At 43.1% G+C, this 13,752-nt stretch overlaps 1 protein-coding gene across 1 annotated transcript in view; it reads right to left on the bottom strand.

The window, feature by feature from the left end:
• The window catches only part of LOC133370817 (putative transmembrane protein 244), a 23,889-nt gene that overhangs the window by 6,753 nt on the left and 3,384 nt on the right, over positions 1-13,752 (bottom strand). The window contains exons 2-4 of the mRNA XM_061597683.1: positions 7,175-7,248; positions 5,609-5,734; positions 369-413 (exon numbers count right to left, since the gene is read on the bottom strand). Coding sequence (XP_061453667.1) covers positions 369-413; positions 5,609-5,734; positions 7,175-7,248 — 245 coding nt within the window. The remainder of the gene's footprint in view (positions 1-368; positions 414-5,608; positions 5,735-7,174; positions 7,249-13,752) is intronic.

Genomic DNA, 13,752 nt, shown 5'->3' with positions numbered 1-13,752 from the left:
CACTACTTCTGGCCACCATCTTTTCTTACCCAAAGGAAGGCAGAATAGGAATGGGGAGTATTACCTTCACTGTGATTTAGCTTCAGACATAATCACATAGCTAGCCAATGAGAATTAGCTATATGGTAGCGGCATGAAGCCAAAGCAGAGTGAAGACAGGAAACATGATTTCAGACCCTTTCCTGCAAAATCAACAAAATGAGTGGGAGCATAGTGAAGGTGGGCCAGCTTGGCTCAGCCCTCAGTAACCGTACCAGGAGCACAGTACTATGAACTCCCAACCGAAGAAATGCATGTTGTGTTGACTTGGAGTACTGCAGTCATTATGCCACCCTTTTCGAAGTAGAGTTTACTTCTAAAAATCTTACCAAGTGCCAGCCACCACTGCCAGACTGGGGAAAATTCTTTAATCACTGTAAAAAGCAGATCAGAAAAGTCAGCTGAAACGATGGAGAAAGAGTACCAACATGATTATACTGCAAGGGATAACTAATACGGCAGGAAAGATTGCATTTATATTTGTAAATTGTGATTCTTATCAATGTTTTAGAGGTGGATTTTTTTTTTTTAATAAAGGTCAGTTTCCAAAAGTAACCTCAGAAATTTGCTACATTAAAATCCAATCCCTAATTATAGCCGACCTCATCCAGGAGCTTGGTGACTTGGATAAGTGCTGGCCTCTGAGCAAGACAGGATCAAAGACTTCCATATCTGGAGCAAAGGATTCTGGCTCCAGTGAGCAGGTCATCCTGCAAAACAACACCTTATGCCCCTCTGCCCACTCCTCCATGAAGCCAGAACTTCCAGGGATGCAGCTTTCCTCCCTTTGGAAGGAAAGTGCTGGAGGCTTGTTGGAATTTCCTAATAGTATGCTTATTTAAAAATACACACATTGAGTGAACACTGCAGTTTTGGCTCTCATTTCTTTTCACGCACAGATCTAACTTGCCCTCTCTCCCCAGGAGGGAGGAATTATTATTATTATCATTGTTTCTTATATCTTGCTGTTCCTCATATAGTGCACAGGCTGGCTAGGTAAATTTAAAAACACATCAAAATTATAGCCCAAATCTAAAATACAATACTGAAAGTATAAAATAATCAAAGACAGCTTTATCAATTCAATACAGGGAAGTATCATGTCCTTCAATCACTACCTGACCTTCTTGGGCCATCTTATTTCCTCCATGGAGACATGCCACCTGAATATTATGGGCTATCAAAACTATTTGGTCAAGGCTGAGCTGCTGGCCAGGATTTCCTTAAGGCAACCCACACCGAAAACCCCACTCATGGGTAGGGAACCCATAACAAAAGGAAGCAATAGAGGCTGGTCCATTAGGGCACATGTAGCACTGTTCTACCAACGAGGCTGGATAACTGCAATGTGCTCTATGTGGGGCTGCCCTTGGCCCTGGTTCAGAAGCTCCAGCTGGTGCAAAATGTGGTGGCTAGAATGCTGATGGGAGCACATCGCAGACATGTGACACTACTTTTAAAACATCTGCAGTGGCTGCCCATCTGCTACCGAGCCAGATTCAGTGTCATAGAATCATAGAATAGTAGAGTTGGAAGGGGTCCGTAAGGCCATCAAGTCCAACCCCCTCCTCAATGCAACAATCCAAATCAAAGCCTTCCCGGCAGATGGCTGTCCAGCTGCCTCTTGAATGCCCCCAGTGTCGGAGAGCCCACTACCTCTCTAGGTAATTGGTTCCATTGTCGTATGGCTCTAACACGAAGTTTTTCCTGATGTTCAGTCGAACTCTGTCTTCGTGCAACTTGAGCCCATTATTCTGTGTCCTGCACTCTGGGATGATTGAGAAGAGATCCCGGCCCTCCTCTGTGTGGCAACCTTTCATGTACTTGAAGAGTGCTATCATATCTTCCCTCAGTCTTCTCTTCTCCAGGTTAAATATCCAGTTCTTTCAGTCAAGAAAGCCCTTGTCCTTGTGTCTCAGGGACCGCCTGGAGGCTCATTTAACATCCACACGAAATCAAGCCTTCAGGGTCATCGGCCCAGTTTTCTGGAATGCTCTGCCAACAGAGTTTCAGCAGGTGCCTTCTGTTTTAACTCTTAAGTGCCTGCTGAAAACCTTTCTGTTTTGCCAGACTTATGCAGGCAATCAAGAACATGTTTTTTTCTCAACAATTGACCTTTGCTTTTATTGTATTTTAATGTGTTTTTATTCTATGGTGGTGGTTGTTTAAACGTTGCAAACAGCTTTGATGTTTTCTTCACAAAATATTTATTTATTTATTTATTTTATTACATTTATATACCGCCCCATAGCCGAAGCTCTCTGGGTGGTTTACAGCAATTAAAAACTATAAAAACAAATATACAAATTTTAAAACACAAAAAACAATTTAAAAACACAATTTAAAATTTTTTTTAAAACCAGTTTACAATAGCGGTATACAAATATTTTTATAAATAAATAAACCTCTGCCAGTCTCTACCTGCCTGCTTGCCTGCCTTCCTACTAACCAGTTACCACCAGTCCAGGGGGTGGCATTGCCTGATGCCTTCCTCCTCCCTAGCCTCATTGTTGCCCTTGTAGAACTCAGCAGGGGGGAGGACGGGGGGGCAAAACTAGAATTAGTTGGCTCTGCCTCTCATTGGCTCTGGCTTCACTTGGGCTCCCTGCCTTCTGCCCCACCAGACCCAGTTGGCAGCAGCCACCGCTGCTTATTGCAACAATGGGGAAACCATTGAGCTGCATCACCTTCCAGGTACCACATGCTGGTGGTGAGCGGAGTAAGAGACGAAAGTGGGCAAAGCAACAGATGTACAAGCGTAACATTTACATTTGTTGCTCTGCCCCCTTTCGCCTCTTACTCCACTAGCTTCTGCTCACATTTGCACACTGCTCTCTGTCTTCCCTCCAGACAGGCAAGAAGCACAATCCGAATTCAAGGCCACATTCCAGCCAGGTAAAAACACTTGAGGGTGCAAAACAGGGCTGGTAATGGGTATGGCTCAAGTGGATGGGCAGCCTGGGGAGAGTCCCAAGGCCCAGAGTTTGGCCCCTGGGCCTGAGGTTCCCCAGTCCTAGTTTATTGGGGTCCAGATTCTCTTCTTGCCTTCCAGTTTAGCATACTCGAACACAGCGGTTGAGCTCCTTTCAATGCACACTTACTGGGCCACTAAAGCAGGTGGGTACTGCACAGTTCCGGCATGGCAAATCCAATAATCCTGTCTCATCTATCTGTTTGCAAGTCCATTCATCTCTTTGTGCAACTCTTCCCCGTTCCTTGCTTTGCTCATCAATCATCTCTTAATTTGACTATCTTCCTCCTTTCACCCATCCATCTCAATCTTGGAGCACAGAAGTTTGCCTCTCCCCGAGTCACCATTTAAAGAGAGAGGAGAGACAGAGAGAGACTGCAGCTTGCTTTGCAAAAGAAGCAGCAGCAGTTTATCATCCCCGAGCCAGCACACACAAATCATGCCCCATGTTGGAGGCTGAAGCAGTGGCTCTAATAGGAAAGCGCAAGATAACTCTGGCTCGGAAGCAACACCATCTTTTCTGCTAAAGTGCATGTGTCTGTCTCCCCTTTAGCAAAATTGCTTTGTTTATGAATAAGCAATTAGTTTTTTCCATAAACACCCTCCAGCAACCTGACTAATGCTGGGGGCGGGGGACACGCTGTACCTCTCTTGGTGACACAGAAGTGATGGGACTCTCTTTCCAGTCCATTAGCACCAGCAGACTGCAGATGGCAGTGACAGTCTTGCTGCAGTTGTAGTGCAAGAGAAATGAAAGGCTCTTCCCTGTTATCATTGCTGCCATGATGAGAGAGAAGGAAAGTTGGTCCCACATGGCACAGGGATTAATGGGACAGAACAACAGAGGAGGCAAAGGCAAGGGGATGGGAGACGAGGCGGATGCAAGCCATTTAAAAATAACTCTCTGTTCCTTGGTAATGTTAATATTTGCTTTATAGCTGTTTCCAAATTTGATTTTGTAGGATCATTAGCTTTTCTTCTTCGAAAGGGTTGGTAGAGTGGCTATGGGAAGAAGTGGAAGAGTTGGCTGTGTCTCCTATGTTGAATGCTTAGCAGTGGAAAACCTGTGGCCCCTCCAGATGGACTTCAACTCCCACCATTTCCCTGACCACTAGCCATGCTGGCTAGATTGGAGGGAGTTGGAAGGTCACAAGGTTCCCTGTCCCTGGCTTAGGTTCTCAAAGAGAAAATCCCACAGCCTTTTTTGTTTTGCTATGTTATATGATCAAAGGGAAATAGTGTTGGATATTTCTCCAAGGTTTATCTAGTGGGCCCCTCCAGACCAAGGTTGGAAAAAGAAACAACCTTTGCACTTGGCAGTGGTTTTCATGGACCAGTACAGTGGAGCAGACAGTGCCCAGCTTCATATTTTTATTTTATTTAGTTAATTTACATGGACTGCCTTCGAGTCGATCCTGACTTATGGCTACCCTATGAATAGGGTTTTTATGGTAAGCAGTATTCAGAGGGGGTTTACCATTGCCAGCCCCTTCCTTATCCACAACTGCCAGCTGGGGGGCAACTGGGTTCCTTGGCACTATGCAGCTTGCCCATGGCTGCACAGGTGGCAGGGCATGTAACCCCTGAGCCACTCACTGTGGGGGTGATCTTTAGCTGGCCTTTGACACCCAGGAGACATGAGCGGGGATTTGAACTCACAGACTCTTGACTCCCAGCCAGGCTCTCCTCCGAACTGTGCTATACCAGCTGTAGTTAATTTACATACCACTTCATATTTCAGCCAAAATCTCTAAGCCAGGTGTTGGGAACCTTTGGCCTTCCAGATACTGATGAACAACAACTTCCATCATCCCTGACCATTGGTCATATTTGCCAAGGCCAATGAGAGTTGTAGTTCAACAATATCTGGAGGGCCAAAGGTTCCCCACACCTGCTCTAAGTACTTTACAAATCCCACTAAATAGGAATCAACACAATACAAATTCTGCATTCAGTACCAAACAGTACTACTAATCATCATAATAACACCACATTGTAAGTAACATAAATAAATAAATAGATTTATTTAAAACAATATACTAAGCAAAACAACTAAGAACCTCAAAAAGAAACCATGACACACAGTAGTGTAGTGGCAAATTCAGAAGTGCAGGATCCATTCATAATAATCACAGCCATGCCCCCTTCTAAGTTTATACAACCTTCCATGATTATAAAATAATCTGGTCAGGTTTGAATATGGCCAGGTTTGAATACTGCTTTCTGCTTCTCTATCACTGTCACCATTTCACTGTCCTTTCTCACTGTCAGAGATATTGCTTGAATTACTGAATTCAGTGTCTTTACATTTATCTACCCGCTGCTAGAGTATTCTCAGTGGTGACCCACCTCCTTCCATTCTGATTGGCTCCAACGAGCAGATAAGGACAAGGAAGCAAGTTAGAAGACTGTTCTCAGTGGCTGACACACCTATGTTTGGCTCGTAGGATGCCGAAAACATAGGGACCTGGTTCCCCGAAAGGTAAGACATCTAAGACCCCCTGAGACCCTAGATGACTATACCCCTGATTATTGATACACAACATCCAAATATATTTAAGGGTCCCTCCCATTTGGCACTTGATAGCTTGAACTCACCTGCAAAAGTCAACAGCACATGGGCCAAGGTGACCGTAATGGCATAATCCCAGACCCAGCATTTCAACAGCACAGCAAAGAGAAGGCCGCTGGTGAGAAAGGTGGTCTCCATCGACAGCACATTTGCTAGGGAAGGAAGGAAAGGAAAGAATACATAATTAAATCAGCCTTTGCCAACCTAGTGTCCTCCAGATGTTTTGAACTACAACTCCCATCAGCCCCAGCCAGCACAGCATCTTCTGGTGCTGTATGGTTATTTAAACTGTATTTTATTTATTTATGTACAAAATTTATACACTTGATCAAAGAGCTCTCCATGTGGTCTACAAATAAAATTGTCAGTAAAGCACACAGCTAAAATCCACAAACCAGTTAAAAGCAATATACATACAAACCATCGTAATTAAGCCGCCTTGATGGACTTTCATGAAAGCATGGCTTATGAATACTTTAATAAATAAAATAAATTGAATTAAAAATTAAAAACAAAGATACAGTGAATGAAAAATTTCAAACAGATACATGTAACCAAATTATATGTCAGGGTAGGCTTGCCAGAACTGCTGAGGGAGCAATCCTACATTGAAGAAGCCAGCATAATTTAAGGGCACAATCCTATAGGTTAATTTAAGCCATTTTAAAGGACACCAGATCCCAACTCTGTTCAGGAGTCCTTGGGAAGGGAGAATTCCAGCTGAGCCAGCAAACCTTTTCCCCAGCTTAACTAATGCCAAAACTGGAGGTCTCATGCCAAAGCTGAATGGAAGTAGGATATGTTACAAGTCCCACTCCTGTCACATCCCTGGAACACCCCTTTTGGGGGATTTACGCTGGCTTAATTTATGCCAGCCTCAGCTGAGCGCTAGTTGAGTTGGGTTGGGCTGGCAGTGCCCTCACAGAGCCAAGATGAGAGACGTATGCTGGTGTAGCTTGGCTGAGCCTGACCCAGTCAGCTCAGGCAGAGATCTGCCACATCCTGTATCCCCCCAGCCGGCACAAATACCAGTAGGATTGTGCCCTTAGTGTTATTTCTGATGTAAATTTTACCCTTATAATTGGCTTTTTGTAGACTGCTCTGATGTTTTATAATGTGAGTAATTTATAAAGCTTTTCAAATACATAAAAAATATCAGGAGGGCACCAAGTTGCCAAAGGCAGCTTTAAATGTTGCACAGTCTAAGAACAGAGGTGGAGAAACGCTTATCTTTTGCGGGAAGTAAGGATGCCTGAACAGAAAGTTTCTCACTGGTCCCATCTAGGGTTGCCAGGTCCATGGCCTGAGACTGATCCTGTATCTTTAGGAGAAGAGAAGGTCACCCAAGTGCAGGTGTTCTTGCAACTCTGTACTGGGAAAAACCACAAGGTGGAATTCTCCCTCCCGCCTCCACAACTTTTAAAGATACAGAAGACCTCTTGGAGGCTCGGCCTGGCAACCCTATTCTACGCAGAGGTCATTCCTTTTTGGTTTTCTGCTTTGCATCATATTCATACCTGTATGCTCCCCATCTCCTAATGGCAGTTCCACCTATGTGAGCCTTAAAGATCTCTCTTGAAACCAAGACTCACCCAGATAGTTGGGATTTGAGTAAGATGGCTCCGTTTTAAATTCAAAAGGGATTAACGTGCCAAAGTTGTTGAGCCTGGAAAGAAGATGAAAGAACTTGAGATGAAATGCAGTAGGGACTGCATTCAGATATCGTGTTTTTTTAATATATATATTTCAGAGCAAGGTCCATCTAATCCTACATTGTGTTTCCAAGGGTACGTAGCTAAGAGTTGGAACTGCAACTCTGCAATGAACTATTAGTGGCAATAGCAAATTTAGGGGGTACACTTTTACTTGGGAGCACGGGGATGGGGAGGTAAAGCTCTCTTCAACCCTGCATGATCCGCCTCTCTCTCTCTCTTTCTCTCTCTCTCTCTCACACACACTCACCTCCATCTGCTGTTTAACAACCAACCAGCAAGCCAAGACACGTTAAATATGATTGTGCATTTAACTTACCATGCAGTTTGGCCCTCCAAGAGTGGCCTTAGGCAAGCCACCTCTCAGCTTCCTCCCAGCCCTGAGGATAATCATTGTGATTACCATTGTAAGGATTGCAACAAGGCAATATAGTGAAGCACCTTCAGTACGCTAGCTGCCCAGTCTTTTGCATGTTTATTCAAAAGAAAGCCCCATTACATTCCTTGGGGCTTGCTTCCATGTATGTATCAGGTTGCAGCAGGGATGGGCAACCTCGGACCCAGGGCAAAATCTGGCCCTCCAGGTCTTTTTATTTGGTCCTTGGGACTCTTCCTTGGCCATACTCTCTTTGCAGCCACACCCCTTGCCAGCCCTACTTGCACTCTCCTTGAGTGTTTTTGTCTGCCTCAAACAGGTCCCTGGACTCCAATAAAGCTTCTTTGCTTACTTGAATAGAAGAGTGCGTAGAAACTACCCTACTGTGCAAATGTAAAAAAAAGGTTTAACTGTTTTTATTGTCATGTTTTTCTTTTTTTTTATTGTATATTTTTATTAAGGAAGTGTTCATTGTAATTTGATATTTTAATTATGAATGTATTTTATAATTGATTTTATGCAGTAAACAGCAAAGAGGTCATTTCAGCATATAAGCCGCATACTGTATAAATCAATTAATAATAATAATATTCACATATGATGTATTTTATTTATTTATTTATTTATTTATTAAATTTATATACCGCCCGACTAGCAATAGCTCTCTGGGCGGTGAACATAAAACAACATAAAAATACAATAAATAACAAAACAATACTAAAATACAAGCAACAATCCAACACAGTAAACATTTTTAAAATTAAATCAGTATAACTTAAAATGCTTCAGAGAATAGGAAGGTTTTGACCTGGCGCCGGAAGGAGAGCAGAGTTGGCGCCAGGCGTACTTCCTCAGGGAGACTGTTCCATAGTTCGGGGGCCACCACTGAGAAGGCCCTAGATCTTGTCATCACCCTCCGGGCCTCCCTGTGAGTTGGAACCCGGAGGAGGGCCTTCGTAGCAGAACGTAGTGCACGGGCCGGTTCATATCGGAAGAGGCGTTCCGCAAGGTATCGTGGTCCCGCACCGTATAAGGCTTTATAGGTTAATACCAACACTTTGAATCTAGCCCGGAAACATATTGGCAACCAGTGCAAGCTGGCCAGAACAGGTGTTATATGCTCGGACCGCTTGGTCCTTGTCAGCAATCTGGCCGCCGCATTGTCCATGTTTGCCTCTGGCCTCACCCACCATTGGCATGTGGCCCCCCAAAGTTGCCCAGGCAGGAATGTGGCCCTCAAGGTCAAAAAGGTTTCCTGCCCTTGGGTTACAGGCTGTGCACAAGAGGGAAGGAGCAGCAGTCTCAGAGGAACCTGAAGGTGTGCAGAAGTACAAAACAACTGTAGAAAAATATTAAGGGGAGGCACCTAAAAATAGCTCAGGGGACTGCTCAGTCGGGGAAAAAAGGTGACTAATGGTTGGGAGGGTAGGGATGTGCTAGAATTCCACCCAATTCAGATTTGGTACTAAACTTTCCATTAATTCGTTTATTCTCTATTGCTGCGGATTCTATTTTTGTGTAGCGATTTTCTGAGGCTATTATTGAAAAAGGATTTTTTTTTAAAAAAAAACACCTTTAAAATATCAATATTAAGAATGATAATTTTATCAATATTTCATGTATCTATATTTCCTTTCAAAATATAAATATTTCCTTTTAAAATATCAGTATTAACGTTTTTGAAAGGGGAAAAACGGATCAGTAAAAGCAGCGGCTGAGATAGAACAAACTCAAATCAATACCAGCCTGTTATGTCAAGAGAATGTTTTTGAATCAGCACTGGCCAATGTATCTCCCTGGCGGTGGGGAGAGAATGGAGTGGAGTGATCTAGGGCATGGCTGGCTGGCTGGCTAGAACCCTGAAAAGAAGCTCATTTTCTTGCTGGTTCTGCTTGTTCCATGTAACTGTGATTTATTACTTTGACGACTTTTCACTATTCAAAGTGATCTACTGTTTTTAATCCTCCCAACAATTTTGTCAGGTTGAATGACTTGACAAAAGCCATCTAGTAACCTTGAAGGCTTAAGTATGCTCTTCCCCAGACAGTTTGACTGTGAAAGTTATTACAGATCATTGCTCTCTTGCCAGGCTGGGCAGTTAACCAATAATGGGAGTCAACCTGGGTAGTCAAAAATCTATCTGTCACTGATGGATAATCACTTAAATCCTAAGCATTTACTAGGAAGTAAATCCTCCGTGGCGCAGAGTGGTAAGTGGCGGTAACGCAGCCGAAAGCTCTGCTCACGGCCGGAGTTCGATTCCAATGGAAGGAGGAAGTCGAATCTCCGGTAAAAGGGGTCGAGGTCCACTCAGCCTTCCATCCATCCGTGGTCGGTAAAATGAGTACCCGGCATATGCTGGGGGTAAAGAAAGGCCGGGGAAGGAACTGGCAATCCCATCCCATATATACTGTCTGCCTAGTAAACATCGCAAGACATCACCCTAAGAGTCGGAAACGACTCTCACTACAAGTGCGGGGACACCTTCACCTTTACCTTTTTAAGGCTCGTTGATTTAATTAGGGGTAGAAGACCTTTTTCAGTCCAAAGTCCAGATTCCCTCATTGGCAACTCTCTGGGGATGGCATGCCATTGATGGACAAAGACAGAAACAAAAAATGGACGGAGAATTGATCTGACTCTTACCTTTGTATGGTAGGCTACATTGCAGTCAGTGACAGGTTTCTACACACCCATTTCTCCATCCCGGCAAGCAAGAGGTATTATTGTAGTTCATTCCAGCCAGGCAAAAGGACTTGAGGAGGTGCAGAGCAGTGCTGGTAAGAGGTGTGGCCTGGGGAGAGTCCTGACGGGCAGAGAGAGACCTGGTGGGTGACATTTGGCCCTCAGATCTAAGGTTCAAGCCACACCTGCAAACGGACTTCAAAGGGGCTCGCTCTATAACTGCCAATCACCTGAATAGTGGTTATAGTGAGCCCCTTTGAACTTTGGAGGGGGGAGCCATGCCCTCCTGTCAAATTTGGCCTATGGCAGGTGGGCAAATTAGCATGGGTGACAGTCACTGACCCCACAGACTTCACCAGTCAGCATGGAATCCAGGAGCATTCCCAAACTACATACTTAGGTTGCATACACAGTAACCTGTTTGTAGCGGATAAATGTAGTTTTTCTCAATCAGGGATCATTCATGCTCATCCTCAACATGTTCTTTTCAATCTAGATTGATTCTAAACCTATGGGTGCTTATGGGAAGCTCATAAGCAGGACCTGAGCACAAAAAAAACTCTCCCCTCATGGTCTATGCAGCCCTGGTCTTTCAGGGGGAGCACCACCCCATCTAACACCAGCAGTCAACCTTCTGGAGCTGGGGATCTCCCTACCCGCAGCACCTCCATCTTGCTCATGCTCAGACTCAGTTTGTTGGCCCACACTCATCCCAGAGCTGCTGCCAGGCACCAGTTTAGCATTTTGCCAGCCTCCCTGGGCACTGAGGAAGGTAGAACCGACTGTCATCAACATATTGATAACCTTTGGATGACTTCTCCCCATGGTTTCATGTAGATATTAAACAGCATAGGGAATCCCTGTAGAACCTGGGAGGCTATTGGCCATAACAGTCCACCCAAGAAGGACTGAAACCACTGCAATACAGTCCATCATAGCTCAATCCCCATAGTTGACCCAGAACAACTAAGTCACTTAGTTGAGCAACTCTTCCTTTGTGGAGGAGGACAGCAGGGTCTAAGTATGTGAAATTAAATAAATAAGAAATGATTACGATTATTATCTTGTTGTTTTCCTGATTATATTGTAAGCCACACTGGGAGGATGAACACCCTAAAAGGTGAGATTTTTTTAAAAACCAAACAATAAAATATAGAGGGTTGTATTCAACATTAGTCCTACTCGGTGTAAACAAGGGATGGGGAGATGTTAATTCATTCACATTTTAATTTGCACATCCTGAAGCAATACAAGAATGCATCTATTCTTTGATATTTGCATTTCTCCAAATGTTGCAACCAAAAATGTGTACAAAAATGCATCTATTAGGGGAAAGCATTCATAAAAACGGAAGTATTTGTGAAAATAACATACAGAAACACATTGCATTTGAGAAAATTGCACACAAAAATGTGTATATTAGGACAAATGTGCACTAAAATACTGGAAATGTTCATGAGGACTTTAAAAAAAAAGAAATTCACAGACTAATCTAGAAATGTGAGGAACTGAAAAATGAGAAACTTAATTTGGCAGATACGTTCATCCTTAGAGTAGATCCATTGAAATTAATGGACCTAGGTTGGTCATGTCCCTTAATTTCAGTGGCTATAGTCTGACTATAACTAATGTTGGATACAACCCCTAAAATTCCAGGAAATTGCTGTCAGATGTGTTTTCTAACAGCACAAAGTTAAAGGGAAATTAAAATAAATGGCCTACACTGTAATTAGGCATTGTGTCGGGTGTAGAGTGGGAAAGGATACATACACACAGAGGGAGCAGCAACATGAAGACTGAATGCTTATGGAAGATGCTAAGGCAGCAATTCCCAGCGTGGGCGGTAGCACCCCCCTGGGGAGCGTTACAGCCTTTCAGGGGGGTGTTGGCGTGACTACAAACTTTAGGGGGGCGTTTGGGTTCTTTAGGGGGGCGTTGACATTTGGCCGTCTGATGCAACAGTTGAAGCATTTAAGTTTAATTTTATTTAATACACAAATCATTATTTTTTAAACTGTTTTGTCCCCAGTTAGAATGTATTTAATAGTCTCAATTCATGGAAATAACACTATAAATAGTGTGTGCTCTTTAGTAAAGAAATTCTGAATAGCGGCCAGTGTCATATCAAGGAATGGGGATATTAGCCACGCCCCGGCATTAAGTAATGTTCCGATGCTGTCTTGAGGGATGTTGGAACCAATCACGAGAGAGTGTTTGATAAGCTGGGTGTATTGGTGGAGGGTGCATTCTTCCAATGGATGAGTTCCATGTGCAAATGGGTGACGCAGACAGTCAGTTATTCGCTGGTTTTCTTCAGGAATGGGACACACTCGCTACCCATTGTTTCTGTGATGTTTAAATGAACTTGTTTAACGAAACAATGCCGGTAAACTGAATGAGTTTGTTGTTAAGTAACACAGTGTATTCTATTGGTTCATACTGTGTGGACTTAATTAGTTTTTGCTTATGTTTTTAGGATTTGTGAAATAAGAAACAACTCCTATATCTGCAATTTGTTTCTTGCGTGTATTTTATGGATTTATATACTCCAGATATTGTGAAGTTAGCCAAAACTCATCAAGCTCAAGGATCACACTAGTATTTTATAATAAATCTCATTTTATTTACTTTTCTATAACTATGTATGTATATTAATAAATCATATTAAGAATTCAATGTGTAATCTAAGTGCAATAAAAAGGCATGATAAAAACGATCAGTAATCATTAAAAATACCTTTTATGCATTACTCATATTTTAAGGGAAGAATAGGAAGCATTATATTGGGGGAAATTGTTTTGCAAAAATGTGTATATTAGGGAAAATGCATACAAAAAAGTGTTAGGTTGTTTTTTAGAGGACAGCATAGGAAAAGAAGTAAAATTGAGAAAATATCTTTAGTTGGAATATATGTCCCTGGCTTTGTAGCTAATGAAGCTTAGTAGCCTGAGGCCTTATGAAAAGATAGAATTTTTTTACATATGAAGAAAATAGTTATTTCAATAGACCTTCCATTCTCCTCCCCCACAATAACTGTGTCCAGATTGCTCCCACTGCACCCCCTCTCCCATCGTATCAATTTTTTAAGCATGTCAACAGAAAGCACCGCAATCTATGCTCAGGGCCCAATGCTGTCAATGTGTCAAGCTAGAAGAAATTTTTTTTTGTGTGAAGACTGGAAATGAAGAGCGAGAGAAACTCTGGAGTTTAGCTGGTTCTGCATAGTTCTCTGAGGACTCTACCATAGGGACAGGGGACATGTGGGTTTCCATATGTTGTTGGACTCCAGCTCCCATCAGCCCCAGCCAGCATGGCCACTGGTCAGGAGTGATGGGAGCTATAGTCTGGCAACATCTGGAGGTTCCACAACCATCTTTGCCATGAGCTTCAAGAGAGC

This window comes from Rhineura floridana, chromosome 15 (genome assembly GCF_030035675.1).
Source record: "Rhineura floridana isolate rRhiFlo1 chromosome 15, rRhiFlo1.hap2, whole genome shotgun sequence".
Taxonomy (NCBI): Eukaryota; Metazoa; Chordata; class Lepidosauria; order Squamata; family Rhineuridae; genus Rhineura; species Rhineura floridana.
Note: the sequence above shows the minus strand (reverse complement) of the source record. Positions and strands in the feature narration are given on the sequence as shown.